The sequence below is a fragment of the Melospiza georgiana genome, chromosome 9 (assembly GCF_028018845.1).
Source record: "Melospiza georgiana isolate bMelGeo1 chromosome 9, bMelGeo1.pri, whole genome shotgun sequence".
NCBI classification, from domain to species: domain Eukaryota; kingdom Metazoa; phylum Chordata; class Aves; order Passeriformes; family Passerellidae; genus Melospiza; species Melospiza georgiana.
Window position 1 is genome coordinate 10993759 of NC_080438.1, and position 21212 is coordinate 11014970.

The window sequence follows — 21212 nt, forward strand, 5'->3', positions numbered from 1 at the left end:
TGAATACAGCTTTGTTGTCTCCTGTAGGGTTGAACCCAACCCTTTCCAAATAAGTAATGAGCTGCCAGGGTGAGTAAGGGCAGCAGGACCTAAGTCTAGACTCCTTGGCTGTTGCTGGTTTATTTTGTGTATGCAGAGCTGTGCAGTGAGTGCTTTCAGGCAGCTTTTTGGTGCTGTTAAATTTCACATGCAGTGCTCTACCTCTGCTGCATTGCAGTCTGCCTTGGCTGCACTCCTGTCCTATAGCCACACTCAGGGGGCTCCAGCAGGACTCCTGCACTGCACTTTGATGTTTTCTCTCTGCTTACAGATATATGAAATATATGTATCTGTAAGCAGGGAGAATTAGTTATTCTTGTTTTGATTCATGACAATTAGTCATACCATTTTTATAGTAATGACTTGAATTATTTCTCAAACCAGTATGCACTAGGAAGCTTCAATTACAAAAAACCTAACTATAGTAAATATTTTGTCAATATCCCAATGCATCAGACTTTACACTTAGTGATTTTGCTATTTCTGAACAGTGATTTTAGACAGGATTCAGAATTCTTTCAAAGAGTTAGAGTATTTCTAGATCTGAGAGAGCCCTTTTGTGATCATGTTTTTACAAGTTGTTGTGGCATGGATGCTTATTTAGATGTAAATGCTACAAAGCAAGCCTGCCAAGTTTTTCTTCTAAAACTTGGCATGGAAACTTCAGCTAGTGCTGTAAACTCTGTTTTTCCAGTGTCAAGAGCTAATTTGCTTGGAAAATAAATTCATTGTTAAAAGAGTTCCTCCTTAGTTTTCCAGTGCATCTGAGTAGAGTAAGTTTTAATAAATGCTTTAATTCTCCAATGAATTTTATTGTCACTTAAAAAAAAACTTGTATTGTGAATGGATATTTTAAATATTGCACATTGAGTTACACTGGTTTGTGGAAGCTACTCATCTCAGCCTACAAAATGGACATAGTATGAAGTCTTACTATTTGTAAAGGTTTGTGTTTGTTAATCAGCAGAAATTCCTGTCTGTTTTCAGAGGAGCTCATACTGCACAGTAGGTGCCACTGTGCTTTTGGCTTACAAACCTCTTACCTACATAGTAGTGACAGAAAAAGTAAAAAATACCAACTGCTGATATCTTACTGGAAAAAGCCTCAAGAAAAAATCTGTGCAGAGTTTTTGGAATTACAGTGCTGTGCCTTGTGTGGTCCTAGAAATTCCAGTAGGTATCCTGGCTTGCTGCTGGTTCTTGAGAAGGAAGAGAGCAGAACCTCTCCTTAAGTGATCCAGCACAAACCACATACCTTACATTCTTCCCAGGGCACCCTGCACTGTCCTGGTACATTAAATCAAGGGAAGTTAGAGATAGAATATGATGCAGAAATTTAGTGCAGCACTTGACCAAGGTGATTTCAGTTTTCCCATCAAAATGCACAGAAACACTGACTTCACTTAAGCATCCTAAGTCTTTGATAGAGGCTCTGAGATTTCCCAGCAGATGAAACTGTTGGCTTAATTCTGGTTTAGCACAGAGCAGAAATAAGCTTTGTCTGGATTTCTGGACAGCTTTAATGTGTCATAATCAAAGGAAGCAGAAAGTTTTGTTGCTCTTTATTGCCCATTTCTTCTCCTCTAAGAAAAATACATTTGTAAAGTTCTTCATAAGATGTTTACTAATGCAGGGCTACTGATATTAAAGAAAAAATATTTCAATACATTCCATGGATGCTTGAGGCACCAACAGGGGACCATACTGGTTCCTGGTTGTTATCCTTTGAGACAGACAAACACAAGTCGAGAGTGATTACATAAAAATAATCACAAAGTTTTCTGAATCCTCCCTGCATATTTAACAAGCAGAAATAATAGAAATCTTGAGTCTGTCTTCTCTGGCTGCTCTGTACTGAGATCTGGAGAGTCTGCTCACCCAAGCTCATGCAGAAGGCATATTTGTTGGAATGAAAGCTTTCAGAATGTGAAATGACGCAAATGTGAGAGATGATTGCTGTGTCTTGGCTGAAAGGGCGTTCCTCTGACCTAGATGTGGGCCACACTCCAAACTCTGCAGATTCACAACTAAGCACATAGAATAGGTACCTTATTTTTGCACCTGATTACTAACCAGAGTGGCAGAAAAAACATTTGCACTGTCAGATCTTTTTTGACTCAGATACAGAACTTCTTTTTTTTTCCCGCTGCTGAACTGAACAGGAGTATATGATATCTGAAGTGTTGATGATCTTGAAGGTCTCTTCCAACCTAGTCATTCTGTGATTTATATTAAAAGATATTTATTACACTTGAGCAGTTTTGAATACTTGTACTTTCTGATGTAATATTGATGGTGTTTATTTGTAAATAACATAAGCAGAATAGTGCTCAAGTATATTACATAGATAAATCCTGGAAATTCAGGGCTGCACAATGTCCACACATGTTGCACAGCTTTCCCTCCCACTGCCAGCCAGGCTGCTCACCTCAGCCTGAACTGGCAACTGGAGCCCCTTAAGGACCTGGGAGAGCAGCTGGCTCTGCTTGGTGAGGCACTTATTATGTATGGTGGGAGTCAGTTCAGCCATTTCATTCCCATCTGGCTGGGTTAAAACGATCGAGGATCAGGAATTAAAAGTAAGATTCAACCAGGGAACAGTTTTTTGTGGCAGTTTGTCCCTGAGAGGGACCAAATGTTCCTGACTCATTATTTAAAGGGAAGCAGTGTGGTTTGCTTTCGCTGATGTTAATCGGCCTCTCTTCCCTCTCAGTTCTGGTCTGAAACAAGGCAGAGTGGATTTGAAAACTGACTTGTTGTGGCATTTATTAGCCTGTGGCAGGACAGAGGACAAACTGGTAGTGCTTAGATCATACACAGCTGTAGTCTGGCCTTCTCAAGACAGTTTGTGACACTCCAGTTTCTGCAGTCTTGAAGCATTTACCTTGGCACTTGTATGACAGAAAAGCTGTGGATTTGCACTGGACAGGACCTTTCCTGACCCACTGAACAGAGATTTGAATGTGCATCATGGCAAAAATTTCACAGTGTATTTTATGTTCATTTTGAAAAAAATTCTAAAAGCTTCTGCGGCTGCTCTCACACCCAATTTTAGTGGATGCAAGCCTGGTGTCAAATTATATGTATCATTTGTATGTATGACATTGTGGTTATTCTCTAAATATGCAGATCTATAACCTATAGGTGTTAGGAGGGTATAATTTATTTGAAGTATTCTAAATTAAATGAGATTAAATGAAATGCAATTAAATGAGAATGTTTAGCTAACAATGATCTCTGAAGCTGCAAGTCTGCCATCTGCTGTTCAGGGGGCTTGAGCCAGCCTGGACTGCTCAGAGCTTCCTTAGTTTTTAATAACTGTTAAAATATTGTTGTGTGTAAGTGCATCTGATAATCATATGGCAAGCTGTTAGAATTTCTGTCACCATAATCAAGGCAGAAATCTATGGAAATCATATGTACATTCTTTTGAGTTCTGAATAGCAACATTACTACAGACCCATTGCTAGTTTTTCCAAAAAAAATTGTTACTGATCATCAGTCTTTCCCTTCGATCGTTCTGACTAAAAATAACCTGTGAGAAAACGTGATTTCCATCCTGATGGCTCCCCATCAGACATCTAAATAGCCTCTGTTCTCAGTGGGCTGTGCAGCACTTTCATTTTTAGTTCAGTAAATACTGCTTTTGTGGCTTTAGAAAAACAAACTGTCTTGCAGCAGTTCAGCACTGCATAGAAGATATTCTCAGAAGGAATATTTGTCCTTCATAAAATAGTCACACTGTTGTGTGTCTATTTTTTGTTGAAATGCAGCATTTCAACATAAACATGAGAAACTGGAGTATCTAAATGCAATATTATTTTGGATGGAGACAAAGCTATGATTAGAACATTTTATGATTTAAGTTTTTACTTAAAAATCAAGTAAAAATATGAAAGTTTAAGGAGAGGGAAGGGGAAGATATTCAGAGAGAATTTATAATATTTTGAAATTGTAGTATTAAAAATCATATTCATCTGAGAAGTACATCTGGTTTTTTCTTGGTCTAAGCTTCCTAATGAATTCAGTGTGTGGTACTGAAATGCTGTGCTTGACATTAACTTGAATGGAAAAGATTCTGCTATGCACTTTTCCTCATTCAGTTCTGTCAAGCTGAATAAACAGCGATGGGGTTTTTCCTATTCTATTTATAACTTGTGTGTAATAGCTGTGCTGCATCTGCCTGATCCCTTCACCATATAGTGCAGTGTAGGAGTAGCTTTTGGTCTGAATATCCCTTTGCTGAAGTATAGGCTTATCTATGTTAGAAATCTTCAGGAAAAAGAAATCTGAAGCAAAAGTGTGAAACAACTACTCAAAATTATATTTTCAAATACACTGATGTGGAATTTAAATTATCTCATTTATTATCAAAGGGTTTTTAGTACATATTTTGTTTATTTTAAAATTACTTTCTTACCCTTAATGCCTGTGGTTTGTTTTTGAATTAGAATGACATTTTTGTCTCAAATTTTTGAAAGAAACTCTTTGAAACAAAAAGTTGTTTAATTGTAGCTTCCCAGTTTAATGTATAAGCATTGTTTACATCTTCAGACTTTGTAAGACTGTGGCAAAGGTCTGTGCACCTGTTTGAGCCAGCTCAAACCTGGATATTTGCTGATCTCCTTCAGCTGATGTTTCTAGATATGAAGTGGCACTGAAGATGCAGAACCTTTGGCCTCTGAATTCTTTGGGTCCGCAGTCAACAACCTTCTGGGCTTTTTGCACTCCTCATATGTTCTTGCAGCAGAAACAACTGCTCCCGCCTGGCTTTCCTCTATTGATTTTTGTTGTTGTTGTTGATGCAGTTTGTCACCAGTTGTTTTTTTTTTCCTTTTCGTCTGTTTTTCCCCTCGTGTTTTATCTGGGGCTCCCACACTGTGTGTTTCATAGCTGTGTAATGGGAACATACAGTAGGGACATAAATATCAGCAGTGCATAAACCTTTGGAGCTAAAACCTTGTTCTAACCTGCAGCCAAGAAACTCTGCTGATGTTTTTTGGTTTGTATTAAAGGCTTGTAAATTTGGGTAGAACTTCACAAGTATGACAAATGCACATACTTAACACAAAAGCCAAAATCATTTTCTAACTTCTAAAACAAGGGGCTACCATGCTTTTCAATATTAAAAATCTCTGAAAAAAGTGTTATCTGCCCTTGCAGTGGGCTTTTCAGTGCTATTTTTTAATGGAAATGGCTGATCTTTGGCAGGCATTTTTTTCCACCCATCCTGCTCCTCTCTGCCCTCCCTGCAAGACATCAGGCTTGAGCATATGCTTGTTATGAAACATTTCAACCCAATTGGTTGCAATCTGGTCAAGTTATGTATTGGTGCTTCAGATCAGTTGTACTGGTCTCTATTTCTGAAAAATACAGTGGGGATTCTATAAAATAAATGGAGATTGTAAACTGGCTGCAACACAGAGTCATCTCCCAAATGCTGCTTAATCTGTTTACTTGCAGGCTTGTGTTCTAACATCAATTTCTCTCCATCTTTTTTTTATTTCATGTAGAGCAATTACATGGTGTTCATGGCAGAATTGTTCTGGTGGTTTGAAGTGGTGAAGCCATCATTTGTACAGCCCCGTGTTGTTGTGCATCCCCAAGGTAATTATGTTATGGATTGGCCTTAATATGCATGTTTTGATATGTATGTGTACAGATTGCCATTGTGTTCACAGATGCAGTGAAATTTTAGTTAACAGGATTTGGCAGTGTACAACCCCCTTAAAGAAGGAAAAGAGTTCTCTTTCTTCATTGTAAATCTTCATCTCATCTCATAAATCATAATTAGATTTTCTTTCTGTTACCAAAAACTAATTTAAATTGTTGTGGTATAATCACTTGCAAATTTTCCTGACCTAAACAAGCCTTGAATCCATTTATGCCCATGCAAGAATTACAAACATAATAAGAAACCAAGAACAGAATTTAGCCTGAAGAGCTTGTGTTGCTGAGAAGATACCAACAGAAAGAATCATAAATCTGGGCAAAGTGAATAGAGAGCTAATTGTAAAATTTCATTTTGTACCACGTGCAAAGGCACCATCTTCCATCAGCAATTCTCAAATTTAAAAATGCACCTTTCAGATAGATCTTGACATCTGTTAATGACTACTTTCAGGTAAATAACATTTCAGGTAACTGACATGTTCACACAGCACTGCTGTGGTTGGCTTTCCATGCACTAGGAAGAGATTTTCATTGGGTGGCTGTTATACCTTTTCTTCATTTTTATGCTTTACAGCACATACAAACCTGACATAAATCTTTAAATGCTAACTGGTTTAGGGTGGGACAAAAAGCCTTTTTTCTAGTCGGTCTAAGGGTTGGGGGAAAAATTGTATCAGAAACACTTCTTCCAGAATAACTTTTACTAAAACTGTTTCCTTTTAATTTTGTGGCTCTTTTTTAGTTTGTTTTTCTGTATTTTTACTTTCCTTGATTTTTCTAGTCTATTTTGTCAGTCTCCATTTCTGTAATTAGTGACAGTACAGCAGCTTTGGAGGACATAAAGATGAAAAGGAAGTGACAGTTTTAATCTAAATCATGGAATCAATGAAAATTCTTTAAATCTTTGAAAATAATTTTTTCAGGTTATTTTGGATAGCTTTTTCTACTATGTAATTGTACTGAATAGTAAACTATAATAACTTAAACTTTTTCTTCCTGGCAGCTGAACCTGCAAAAGATGCAGCTTCTGCTCACAGCTTGAATGCTAACAGAAGAAATTATGTGGATGGTCCCTCTGGTTCTGACTTTGTAGCCAGGTAATGTCAGAGAATCACTAGCATTGTTTCACAATCTCCTTCTCTCTGTTCAAAATCAAACAAATTTTTTAATTTTTTTTTGCCTTTTTGTAAAGCTCAGTGATTGAGTTACCAGATACAATTTGGAATTTTGTGCAATAACCCATAGTTCAGCCCTCCCTCCCTGCTGCATGGCAGGCTGCTTGTTCATGTTTGTACACTTGGACAGTGCTGTTCTCTTAGCAGTGTCCAAAACGAGCCTCAGCATTCAGCACAGAAGTGTCACAGGGCCTTGTCCTCTTCAATTTCCAGTGCAGCTGCTGACCAGGTCTGCTCTGGAGAAGCTGCTTTTCTGGAATCCACAGCAAATTTTCCAAAAGTTATAACAAAACTAAACTGAGGTAACAGCAAGGAAAACCCTGAGTGATGGATTTAGTTTGATTTGGTTATGTTAGTATAGTACCATAAAATTCAAATAGGTAAAAATAAATACTTATGGTGTGATTTATTTCCCCACCCCAACTGCCTCCTGATGAGGAGGAGAATTGGAAAGAAAGTGTAAACCTCACAAGATAAGAACAGTTTAATAATTTGAAACAAAATAAAGTATGACGATGATAATAATTATAATTGTAATGAAAAAGGGGGGGGGAGTAACCCCCAGAAGAACAAGTGCAGCACAGTGCAATTGCTGCCTCCAGCAGCTCCCAGCCCCTCCCAGGCAGCTCCCCCAGCCCATGCTGGCACAGCAGCCATGGTTTGCCCTGGCCCTGGGGCCAGCTCAGCTCAGCTGTCCTGGCCACGCTCCCTCACAGCTCCTCCTGCCCCTCCTGGCTGCCACGAGCACAGAGAAGTCCTTGGCTTAGAGACAGCCCCAGTGAGCAACCACTGAAACACCAGAGTGTCAGCAACAGTGCCCCCACTCTGAATCCAAAACACAGCCCTGCACCAGCTACCAGCAGGAAAATTCACTCTATTCCAGACAAAACCAAGACCATGTGAAACATTATTTTTGTTGTTACTGGTACAGATTTGGAAGCAATATAGAAACATCCTGTTTGTCTAATGTTCTGTATCTGCTCATACATTAATTTCTCAAGGGACACCTAATCACTCTCCACAACTACCTGAAAGAAGGCTGTAGACAGGTGGAGATTGGTCTCCTATCCCAAGGAAAAAGTGATAGGAGAAGAGGAAACAGCCTCCATTTCCACTAGAAAAGGTTTAGATTGCATATTAGCAAAACTTTTGTCACCAAAACCAGCTGTCAAGCATTGGAACGGGCTGCCTGGAGAGTGATGGAGCCTCCATCCCTGGAAGTATTTAAGATGTGTACATGTGGCACTTATGAACATGGTTTAGTGGTGGCCTTGGCAGGGTTAACAGCTGGATTTCATGATCTTAAAAGCCTTTTCCCACCTATTCTTTCTATGATAAGGGACATAAATTGTACTTTAGGCCTTCTTATTAATCTTTCTTTTGTCAAGGTAAAGAAAGCCTTCCAGTGGTCTGATCTGGACCTAGTGAATGAGCATTACAGTACATTAATAATTTTGGGGGTTTTATTTTGGTTTATTGAATGTCTCTAAACTGGCACAGAGGAGAAGGATAAAATTAGCATTTTAATTGGATATTTAGCAAATGGTTGATTTCCAACCCAGATAATCCTTCAGGGTCTTTTGGAGAGATAGGTGAGGGTTTGGTTGGGTTTGAGATTTAAGGTTCCTAAGTATATTTTTGGGTGTTTGAGAAGCTATGCTGACTTTAATAACAGAGTAATATTTCCTACTACCATTAAATGCTGGGATTCCAAATTCTTTTCCTGTATGTGTCCAAAGCATGTTCCTCTTGTAGACAATGATTTTATTTTCATGTAGACTGAGCATATAAACCAGGAGAACAAGAGCCAGTATTTTTGAACATATCCTTTGAAGCGGGGGTTCCCAAGGCCATTTGCTGTAACTCTCCTCATAAACCAGGCTATTTCATCCAACCTGATGACACATCACTGCAGGACAAAGGAGGGGCTCAAAAAGCATTTCAGATGGTTGGAATCCCATACACAGGCTGCAGGTTCCCTGACTGCAGGATGTTGTGTCGTGGCCTTCCTCCCTGTGCATTCCTGTCCTCTCCAGTGTTTGAGTTCCATTTCAGCACACAAAGACAGAAAAAAGGACCCCATCTGGAAAAAGTGAATGTTCTGCTGCCTTAGCCTGTTGGAGTGACTCAGAGCATGGGCTGGAGAGGCAGAGCCAGCACAGAGGAGGGAGTGGGACTGTGGCAGTGCTACAGTGTCTGAGGTTGCCATGGAGCCCAGGCTTGGTGCCAGAATCAGTCTCTTCCCTAAGCAAAATTAAGTGTATGGATTCTCTTCATGGTAGCAAATTTTCACAGGCTGTGGGGTTAAATTTGGAAAGTTTGCTTTTCTTTTAACATAACTTACAGACATTAGGATTTTATAATTTTCACAGAAATCTTGAATGCCATTTAAAACAGACATGTCATGTAGCTAGCATGTAGTGTTATTGATACAAAAAAATCAGGAATTTATGGGAACCTATATTGAATAATTTAATAAATAGTTGTGAAAGATGCTCTTGTAGATGGTGTTTTTCTTAAATTGATGTGAATATCCTTCTTGCAAATATTATTTAGAAACATTTCTACACTATACAGTATATATTATAACACTAGACAAATATTCTGAAAAATGTGAGTTTGGGAGTGTCCTATTCAATTCAGTGGACAAAATTCAAACCATGAAAGGATTTAATCCAGCTTGTGTTTGAAGTCTGACTTCTCTAGAAGTGTTTTACAGACAAATCCATCTGTCTTTATGCATGTGTCTTTGTTCTGATCATGAAAAAGCACCTTGATCAAAACATTGAATTATGTTAATCCCATCCTGGATTAACACAGCTACTCAATTACAGACCTTCTCTGTAAACCAAATAAAGTATCTGTATAAGTAGAAACAGAGGAAATCTCTATAATTACTCCTTTAGTAGTGAATGCATTTTTTTTATTTATAAAGTCATGTCTATCACAAAGTCTTCTTTATCCACTTCTAGTGCATGTTGGAGTCCAGACACAAAGCAGAAGTTCTGAACTAAGTGACTGAAAATAGAAATGTATGGAAAGTATGTGATATTGGCTGCAGTCACTCAGTTTTGAGGCCAGTAGGAGCTGCCTTATTTTGCTCATGTCTGTTTTGACTTTTTACTGAAATCAAGCCTAAAAAATGGAACCTTCTAATAGAGGCATTTACATGAAATAAATCAGGAGACAAGTACATTAACAAAACTTATGCTGCAGGTCTGTACAGCTGTCTGTATACAAAAAATACCTTTTTGACTTTTTGGTCCACCTGCATTAGTCCCAGTCCAAAGTTATTACTGTGTTCTCTTTTTAATTGATAAATTAATATTTCCACAAGAGAACTACACCTCACTTTCTTTCTCATCACAAAAAAAAAAAAAAAATCTTGTCTTTGTCTTGGCCAACAACAGGGTGACTGGTTGGCCTTTGTATTGTGGCTTTTGATGTATTAATTCTAAGTTAATGTCTCTTGCTTTATAGATTGGGAAGTCCAGCTTACACACCCCCTCACCAACTGCATACACCCCAGCAGCCTTATTCATCTGTTCCAGGTAACAATTCACAAAGGGCTGGGAGAGGCAGTGAGACAGGTGTCATCTTCTGAGTAAATTGCTATCCTGCTTGTATTTATTCAAACATCATTTATACAGAAATAGGGGTACACCTTTACATGAAAAAATAATTCATTTACATAATTGACTTCTGTAATTTATAAAATGTACAAGTGGGAAGATTGTGTTTGTACCAAATGCATTGTGTGTGGTTTTTTAATTTGACTTCTGTTTTGATTATGTGGAAGATGGCTTACAACAAGTATTTGTGGCATATTTTAGTAGGATTTGTATAATATTTTGCACATTAGTAAGTTCTTTGAGGGATGAGGGGTAAAATATATATTCAGGATGAAATTGGTTTTAGTTGTATTTTCAATATATAAACACTTTTCTGCCAAATCATTTTTCACAGTAGTTACAGTGGGTCCTGTTTTTGTTTCACTTAGGAGTCATCAGAAGGTCCACATCAATGTCTTATGTAGATGGGCAAGTAGGGACGTGGCCTAAAGAGAAAAGGTAAGGAGTCTTACAAGCCAGTTACAAAATACTGGGGTTTGGTTATGAGTAGTAGTAAATGCTCCATTGTAATTTGGATTTTCAGTCCTATAATGAGAATTCTTGTAAGCTGCTTGAAAAAGTAGAAAAAGAAACATAAAACCATATCATGGATTAAAAACTGGTTAATATGAAACAATCTTCAGCAGTAAATAATTTATTCTTTACACTAAAAGACGTATACTTCAGATATATGAATTGTTAGTGTTAAATATGTTCATATTTACTCATCACACTGAACTAAATGTGGGTAACAGTAACATGGCTAATGATCTCAATAGCATTTAAGCTTGTATTATTTTGGGAATGCTAAGAACAATCAGGCTGAATGTTTTAGCTTTCAGTTAGACCAGTCATAAACTCTTAATCTGTGGGGTATAAACCAAAGTTAAAATGGTAAGAGTTATAGTGGTGTGTAAACTGTGTCTTTTCACACCTTCCTTCTGATCTATGGTGGCCATTCCTATACTCCTAAAATGCCCAGAATTTATTCCAAAGTAGTAAAAAGCATTGTCTGAGTGTGAAGAAAATCTTATTATATTCTATTCTATTGTGCTTTTAAAAAAATTATTAAACTTACAGCTATTTATCCATCTAAAAAATCTATCTAAAAATATATGCTTGTTTATTATATTTGAAGGTAGGCAAAAATACAGTACACCTAACAGTGCCTTTAATACTTCTAATTAAAATAATTTTAAAACCAAATACAAAGATTTTGTTATTTTTATTAATAATCATGAGTTGCTCAGTTACTTTCTTTATTCTGATCTCTATTAGGTCATCATTACATGGAGTTTCATTTGACATTCCTTTTGACAAAGAGAAAAGCATTCCAGCATCTGCTCCAAGCAGAGGAATTCCTAGATCTGTGAGCAATGAAGGCCTTACAGGAAACATCAACCGCGTGCCGAAGCATCCTAGAAAAAATCTATCCTTCAAACCAGTAAATGGAGAAGAGGAGAATCAAGACATTGAAGAGGAAAAGGTCATGACAAAGGCCAATCAGTCTCTTAATGCAAATCAGCGAAATGCCAACGAGAGCAGACACTACAGGTTTCCAAATGGAGCTCTGCAAAACAGGGCAGTTCTGGATGATTTTGGCAATCAGATTGAGACTCCAAGCATTGAGGAGGCTTTGCAGATAATTCATGACACTGAAAAATCTCCCAGACTTCTCCAAACAGACCAAATTACAAATGGGTTCTTCCTTCACAATCGGGAAATGAGCATCTTGAATTCAAACATTAAACCAAATCAGACTACCCCAGATATAATCACAGACACTAAGGGAGCTCTGAGCCCTGTGACTGACAACACAGAAGTAGATACTGGAATACATGTCCCATCAGAAGATATCCCGGAGACAATGGATGAGGATTCTTCTCTGAGAGATTACACTGTAAGCATGGACTCTGACATGGAGGAGCCATCTAAATTTCTCCAGGATTACGACATGCGGGCTAGCAATCACAGAGATCAATTAAGTCCCTGTCCCAGCTCAGTAAGTACTAAATCACAGGCAGGCAGCAGTGCTTCTTCCAGCTCAGGGGTTAAAATGACCAGCTTTGCTGAGCAGAAATTCAGGAAGCTGAATCACACAGATAGTAAAAGCAGTGGAAGCAGTTCTCAGAAAACCACGCCAGAAGGTTCTGAGCTGAACATCCCTCATATGGTTGCTTGGGCTCACATTCCTGAGGAGGCATCTGTTCCTCAAGGAAGAGACACTACACAGTTACTGGCTTCTGAAATGGTACAGCTGAGGATGAAGCTAGAGGAAAAGAGGCGAGCCATTGAAGCACAGAAGAAGAAAGTTGAAGCTGCATTCACAAAGCAGCGGCAGAAAATGGGAAGAACAGCATTTCTCAATGTTGTGAAAAAGAAAGGGGACGGGGTATCGCCTCTCAGAGAGGAAGCAGCGGGAGCTGAAGATGAGAAGGTATTCACTGACAGCAATCGGTTGAAAGAAAAAGAAACTCAAAAATCAGATGACCAAACTAGTAAGACTTCAGAATTAATAAAAGAAAACACAGAAAATTCTCATAGCAAATGGTTAAAATCTCCTGCTACTTCTGGAGATGCTGAAAAGCAATGGAATTTAGCAAGCCCCTCAGAAGAAAATCTTAATGATGGCGATCTCTTAGAATATACAAAATCCATTGAAAAACTGAACTCTTCCCTACACTTTCTACAACAAGAAATGCAACGTCTGTCCCTTCAGCAGGAGATGCTGATGCAGATGAGAGAGCAACAGGCTTGGGTTATTTCCCCTCCTCAACCTTCTCCTCAGAAGCAGATTCGGGACTTTAAGTCTTCTTCGAGGCAAGGAGGAACTCCAGCTCCTGTTGCTCCTTTCTCACAGGAATCTCCTCGCTCTACACATCAATCTCCACAATCTTCCAACAAGAAGAATGCCTCTTTTCACATTAAAATGCAAAGGACTCCTAGGCCAAATGAACTGAAAATAACGCCTCTAAACCGTACCTTGACTGCCCCACGCTCTGTGGACAGCCTTCCCCGTTTGAGGAGGTTTTCCCCCAGTCAGGTTCCCATTCAGACCAGATCATTTGTTTGCTTTGGAGATGATGGTGAACATGTAAGTGAACCTCAGTTAAAGGGAAATCTTTCGAAGGAAGTCAAGCCTACAGAAGAGGCAGCAAAAGAAGAAGGACCAAAATTGCCAAAACAGGGTGAGCAGAAGTTGGAGGAAAAGGAGATTAAGCCTATTGAATCTAATGTTTCTGAAGTGTTATCTCAGCCTATCACAGAAACAGTCTGCCTCACCCCAAATGATGATCAGCTAAACCAACCCATTTTACCACCTCCAGCTCCCAAAACAGCTAACTTAATTGAAGTTTCCCTATCAGATTTGAAGCCACCAGAAAAAAGCGAGGTATCTGTTGAGAAATATGAAGGTGAGAGTGATAGAGAACAGTTTGAAGATGACCAGAAAGTATGTTGTGGATTCTTTTTTAAGGTAAGAGAACTCGTGGATGTGTGTGTCAGCTTTAAGCTTTGTTTAAATCTTTAAGTGAAACATGTATGTTTCTGATGATTGAAGTAAAAGCAGATAGTACTGCAACTCTAAATGTGCAGGCTTGTCTTCTGGACTTGATTAATTTGGCATCATAAGAGCGGTGAGATTCTACCATATTGCAATTCTGAGCATGTCAGAGTATCCCTTTCCATGCATAGTTATGGAAGAGTGCTTGGAGGGCTTGGTGAGGAAGATTATTGCTGAATGTAGATTTTTTTTTAACCTGTTTTTGGTGATCTTGATTAAGCATGCTCACATCTCACCCTCACTTCCTCACCTCACTCCCAAATTTAACTAAAAGTTTTTGAACTACATAACAGCCTGCATTTTTTTTTAATTATTCACATTTTTTAATTGCACTTTGGAGAGCCTTTTTTCCTCTCTAAGCTGGCTAAGGAAGTGTAAGTCTGCTGAGACTCCCTTTTGAAGTTTGTATTTGGGAGCACTTCTTGGAGACTTTTTATTAAAGAACTGTATTCAGACAGGCTTTTAACTATAATGCCTATTGTAAGACAGTGGTCTAGACTTATCCATCTTAGAATACCCCAACATTTTGTATCGTGTATCTAGATGGACCTAGCTTGTCTGGAAACATTCCTCAGTTCTAACAAAACACCTGGCTTGCTCAGAAGTTACTTTTATATGGTGCATAATTATTGGGGTTTGTGATAATTACCTTCATGTTCATACATGTAGACTCTTCCAAAGCTGAAAGAAGAAGTTTATGCTATGTGGGATCTTACTCAAAACTAAAATATGTCACTTAGCAAGTTTTCTCATATCAGTGTTGAATTTTGTTTGACTCAGGAAAGAAAAATTCCTATATGAAGTTTTTAAGAGTCTTAAGAAAAATCTTCATAAATAAACTTATTCCAAATACTGCAAGAGTATGTTAGGATACCCAGTGTACAGAATTAAGTGTCTCATGACTTGGCAAAGCCAGTTGCTGACTGTAGAGGTATTCATATTTTTGGTCCTTTTCCTTCACAAACGGTTGCTAGGATGATCAAAAGGCAGAAAATGATATGGCAATGAAACGAGCAGCGTTGTTGGAGAAGCGTTTGAGAAGGGAAAGAGAGACCTTGCTTCGAAAGCAGCAGCTGGAAGCAGAACTAGAACATAAGAAGGAAGAGACAAGGTAAAACTACATGTCCTTATTCAAGTGATCAGTAATGGTGAACATAAAAATGTCTTCTTTAGTTAAAAGTGTAACCTGCATGTCAAAGAATTGCATCTTAATATCCAAGTTATTCGCTGCTAGAGCCAGGTGTGCAGAGGAGGACAGCAGGTGGCATCAGTCTGTAGCTGTCTCAGGCTGGGAGCTGTGCTGGCCTGAGCACAGCTCCTCAGAGCACAGTTCTGAGGGAGCCTGTATCCCTCAGGGTTCCTTCTGCACAAATGCACAAGGTTCACTCAGTTACAGCTATAAACCTGTGTTCGGTTTTATTAGCAGCAATATCCCCAAAAGTCTGAACTCTCTGAAAATTGCAAAAAAAATTAAAAGCAATTGTCTTTTACTGGTGTTTGAGAACATTGAAATTCCAAAAATCTGCTGCCTGTGTTGTCCTCACTGTGCTAGCTGAAATCCCTTATTTGGAAAGCTTCTAGCGCTGAATTTTTTTGGTCATTTTTAGACGCAAAACAGAAGAAGAACGTCAGAAGAAGGAGGATGAACGAGCACGGCGAGAATTTATTAAGCAGGAATACATGAGAAGGAAACAACTAAAGCTTATGGAAGACATGGATACTGTCATAAAGCCACGTTCCCTCTCAATCAAACAGAAAAAGCCACGTCCAAAATCTATTCACAGAGATCATATTGAATCACCTAAGACACCAATCAAAGGTCCACCAGGTAACAAATGTTTACATGGAAAAAGAGTCTGTTCATGCTGAAACACCAGCTTGGGTTTTGGTCCTAACAAGCACGGGCATTTATGAGTCTTGTGCTACATTAAAACTGCACGTGTCCAAACTGGAAAGCAAAATTTGGCATAGAAGTGGAAAGATGAATGTCACTTACCTGCTATGCATGCATGCATATATAAACAAACAAAAATGTTAGCTCTGAAACCCCAATGGAGGGATGAATATGTGTTGCGAGTTTCATGCACACCTATGTTTTCTTCACTAATCTCTTCTTGCACCTGTAGAGCTAAGAATGAATAAAAGTTGGGAGATAAGGGATCAATAAATAAAATGGTGACCATAAGGTAAGAATACTTAAACTCACACAATATGGACAAAATTAAAACTTGACAGTTACTTTTAAATTTCATGGTTTTTTTCTATTTTGCTCACCAGCTGCATGTATAGTTAAGAACATAGCAACACTAACCATGTGGAATAACTTAGCATTCTTTTAGATACAACAGAACTTGCAGTAGTGGGCTGGAAGAAGTATTATCGATTTACAATTAGAAAAAAATAACCAGATTGCTCAGTGATCCCTTTTGTTACAGACTCCTCTACCCTTGTTGTTGTGCTGCGTTTTCTCTGGCTGCTTCCGTCTGTCTTCCAGTGTAATTTAAAGTATTTCCTTAAGACCTTCCAAGAATCCATCCCAAGCTTTAAATTAAGTCTCTTAAGCTTTCTTTCAAGAGGACTTATTAACTCTAATTGCATCCTTTGATTTGCATAGTGCCAATATTCGCATGTTCGTGCTTCCCATTAGTGCTTAGGCTGAGCCCATCCCCAGTGCTGCCCAAGGCTGGGTGGCAGCAGGTGTTTACAGGAAGTGCAGCACATATGCATGCAGGTATATCATGTAGAAAAGCCCTTACTGACTTTCAGATGCTGGTGTTGGTCTGATGAACAGACTCTCCTACTTGCATAGGTTTATAAGCTTTAACTTTGTTTTTATCCAGGTTCACAGCTTTATCGTGTTTTTTCAGTATCTAGTCTTTCATTGGCATCGCTGAATACAGGGGACAATGAGAGTGTGCAGTCAGGCAAGAGAACACCAAGGTAAAGCTAAAATAACCATTTCATGTAATAAAATTTTGTAATCAGCTATGTAAAACTAGCATGAATTTTTTAGAGGTCATGTATATATTGTGTACTCTGAGAACAGGTATGTTTTCCTCATTTGAGACGTGGATGGTTTCCACTGTCAGACATTCGGGAACCAAGCCATCATCATTTGTTTTGGAAATTGTACCAAGTGAACCAGTTGGGCAGGTATAAATGAGGTCAAAGCAAAATGCTGTTCACACAGCCTCTTTAATTCACCTGCTTGTATCTAAGTCTCAGCCTATGGGTATTTTCCTAAACCTGTATGCTACATGCAACTACATAGCTGCTTTTCTTTTTTTAACATAGAAGCGTATTTTCTGTTTGTTTTTTTTTTCTTTAGCAGTTGTACGGGGAATTATTGAATGCTCACAAGGACTTCAGCCTTTTCCAAACACCAGAATTTATTTTGCCTTAAAAACCACCTGAAAATAACAGAAAAAAAATTTAATACAAACCCCATATTGTCATCAGAGGAAAATCACTATTTCTGTGAACTATTTGATAATATTCAGACAAATACGATTTTCTTTGTATAAAAAAAGAAAAAGTGAAGAAAAGTAAACTAGGAGGAGTTGATAAGGAGTACTACAATTTCTGCTATTGCCTGTTGTGTCTTCATGGCCACTACACATTATTCATCAGCTCTGACAAACCTGCAGCTGGCTTCAGTTGACTTCTCAATTACCTTGATGTCTCAAGAACTGACTTTCCAGTTATTACATAAGAAACTTTCATAAATGATTCAATTAGCCTAATATCTCTTGTCATCTCTTAAAAATTAGCAGTTTTAATTGAGAGGGGGATTTCTTCCAGCTATATTAGCTATTACAAAAGACTTGATGTTGCTCATCTACACGGGCTTTGCAGGAGATAACCCCTGTGTATGGAGCTGGAGTTGTGCAGTGCTGTACTGTGCTTTCAATGAGCAGCACATCTTCCTCAGGCTTTGGATTTGTTTAGGGGATTGAAACTTTTAAAACATTTTAAAAGCAAGAGTTGAAAGAATTTTCAGTAACTTTCCAAATGCATATTGTCACCTTGTCCTCACATCACCATTGTTTTTGATGATCCCACTGAGAGATTCTCAGTGATACATTTGTCACCTTCTTCATGGAGGTGCTAATCACAGGATATATTATAAATTGAATTTTCATCTGCTGCTGATTTTACTGAAAATGAGCATGCACACAAATTTTGATGTGATACCACTTTTTTTCCTAATTCTGTGCCTTTTTCTCACTTAGCAAACTTTCATTCCAAGCTGCAAATTTGACTGGCTTTTGCAGTGGCCACAATCAAAAAATTTTAAATATCTTGTAATAATTTAAGAAAATGTGACAATCTTGTTTAAACCTTAAAATGCAAACTTATCCACATTTGAGTGCAGCCTGAAGAATTACAGCACCAGAAGCTATTGTATGTGAAAACAAAAACTAGAAGGGATATTGTTTTGCTGTCTTAAATACAGCAGTTCTCACTGCCAGTTGTTGCAGTCATAAGTGTAAATGAACTAAATTTTTCCTTCATATTCATTATTCTATCAAGAACTGGTTTGTTCACTACATGAGATAACATTGGATTGCCAGTACATGTTAAAAGTAACACAAATTTCCACTTAGTAATTCTGTTTCACAACCAAGAACATCTATTAGGTCTCTGTCCCTCAGATGTAGCCCAAAAATTAACATATCCTCACCTAAAGACCAACTTCTTGCATCACTCAAAACACACTAAATTTTGTGCATTTAGGTTTATAGTTTATAATTCAAGTCATTGTGTTCTATCTTGCCTTCTTTTCATATCAGAAGGCTTCCCAGCTGAACATTGTGAATTTTTTAATAGATTTTAAAACTAATGTTTAGGTCTGAATCTGTGGAAGGATTTTTATCCCCAAGTCGCTGTGGGAGTCGTAATGGAGAAAAAGATTGGGAAAATGCATCTACAACTTCTTCAGTCGCCTCTGCTACAGAATACACAGGTCAGTGGCAACAAGGATCAGAAAAGTACCTGCCATAGAACATAGTGGTTCTATGCATGAAAAGTTTTCAGTTACCTTGATTTAGTCTCCTAAAACTTGATTGAGTTTTACCCTTCAAAGTAGAGGATGATAATACAAGATTAACATTTTTAATCCAAAATGAAGGCACTGACTCAATAGCATTTGTGATAACCACAATAAACTGCAGTCAGGCTCAGAACAGCACATGAGCTCACACACCATTCTGTACTTCAGAGTGTCTCTAGCAAAGCACAAAGTGTTGATATTTCAACTCAATTTATTAAGAACTTTATGATCAGACTACTCATTTTTTATTATATTATGAATCAAATATTTTCTCTAACTATTCCACACATGATACTGCCAAGACCTTGTATCATCAGCCTTATAAAAGCTCCACTTTTGCCAACCTAATATCATTTTGTTTGTGATAAGAGTAGCATAAGGTTAGGTATTTTCTAGGGTTTTTTCCCCCAAAGCTTAGACAAACAGATTTAATCTTAAATTTAATTGATGCTTGCACATTATTTTCCTAATTGGTACTCATGTGTTGAGTTTTCTTAAATGGACTTGACCCAAGTACACAGACATTTCAGAAATTAACCAGAAGATTTTTACTTCAGCCAGATGAATCATTTTACAGACAGAATAACCTGTCAAGTGTAAAGCCAGATCTTTTAATCCCTGATTCTGGGTAAAATATTTATGGAATTCCAAAGAGAACAGGCAGCAGTTACTCTAAGCACTGCATATGCCTCATTGTTATACCTCATAACCTTGAAATCACAGGTGAAGGAAAAGAAAAAGACTTTGCTCTCTCCTGGACAACTGAAATTTTGTTTAGAAAAAGCAAAAGAAAAGGTCCTCTGAGAGAGAAAAAAAATTACCAAGGCTGCCAATAATAATGACTTAATAATGAAAGACACATTTGTAAGTAAATTCAGTGACAGCTGAATGACATTTTACTTGTTCATGAAATTTGTGGTCCCTAACCTTATTCTGTATTATTCCTGGATTTGTGTTTCTATGCATGCAAAAGTTCCACACCACAAGTGCTTCACAGCATTCAAAGTAATTCTTTGTTGGCTTATTGATTAATTTACTTTATTTGTTGTTCCTTTTGCATAGGACCAAAGCTCTTCAAAGAACCCAGTGCTAAATCTAATAAGTATATAATTCAGAATGCACTGGCACATTGCTGCCTGGCTGGAAAAGTGAATGAAGGTCAAAAGAAAAAGATTCTGGAGGTAAGAATATTTTTCCCCTAAAAGCACAAACACCTATGTCAAACCAAAGTCAAGCATTATGGAGACTCTGAATGATAAATGCAGACACTGAAAGGAAACCTTAGAGATGATGGCAGCAGTCAGTGAAGGGATTAACTTCTGTGACTTCCTTCCCGTGTAGGCAGAAAGGTTCTCCGGTGCTGTAGGAACAAGAGCTGGTACTTCGTACATGCAGCACAGGGAGCTGAATTAATTCACATGTTTAATTAATAGTTATTGCTTGTTTTATGGAGGAACTTCAATATCTAGGCTTTCATAATTTGCTCATTAAATTGTTTTCCCTGATACATGGAGATCCTCAGGTTGGGAACTTTAGAACTAACGCAAAGGGCCCTCATGAACAGAAAGAATTGAAATACATCCCTTCTAGGCTCTTCTCCAGTTTCCAAGCAGTAGGGCAAATTCAGGACTTTGTACTATAGGAAGGTGCCTTCCAGTCTTCTCTCTTACATTGCTATAAACCTTTCTGAAAATGCAGATATTGTAAAAATGCAGGGACAGTGTGTTCCCAGGCAAAAGTAGTAACACAGAATCTGAGCCTTGAGAGTAACAGGACTGTTCCATTTACCAAGTATGACAAATACAACAGATTAACTGATGTCAAACCTCACAGACACTTGGAATCCAGATTGAATTTCATTTCTGGAATAAACTTCACAGCAGTATTTCTTGCCCCTTCTTCTCTTCGTAATCCTGCATCCATGTCTAGATGCTCCTTTCTCTGCCTTTCCAGACACTTTTTGGAAATACAAAGTCAGGAATCAGCACACACTCCTGCAGTTTAAGTAACTGGGAGCAAAATGACCCTCAGAATGAGCCAGAAAAAAATAGGTGCACAAATGTCATGCTTACCTCTACGATGAAGCATACATCACTTGA

The 21212-nt window shown here is 38.1% G+C and overlaps 1 protein-coding gene across 2 annotated transcripts in view; it reads left to right on the forward strand.

Annotated features, from left to right (window-relative positions):
• Positions 1 to 21212, forward strand: part of CAMSAP2 (calmodulin regulated spectrin associated protein family member 2) — an 80176-nt gene that overhangs the window by 55134 nt on the left and 3830 nt on the right. For both annotated transcript variants that reach the window (XM_058029871.1, XM_058029872.1), the window contains 10 exons: positions 5553 to 5646; positions 6716 to 6809; positions 10368 to 10438; positions 10888 to 10957; positions 11777 to 13973; positions 15035 to 15171; positions 15668 to 15888; positions 16928 to 17000; positions 18911 to 19026; positions 20176 to 20294. In XM_058029871.1, coding sequence (XP_057885854.1) covers positions 5553 to 5646; positions 6716 to 6809; positions 10368 to 10438; positions 10888 to 10957; positions 11777 to 13973; positions 15035 to 15171; positions 15668 to 15888; positions 16928 to 17000; positions 18911 to 19026; positions 20176 to 20294 — 3192 coding nt within the window. The remainder of the gene's footprint in view (positions 1 to 5552; positions 5647 to 6715; positions 6810 to 10367; positions 10439 to 10887; positions 10958 to 11776; positions 13974 to 15034; positions 15172 to 15667; positions 15889 to 16927; positions 17001 to 18910; positions 19027 to 20175; positions 20295 to 21212) is intronic.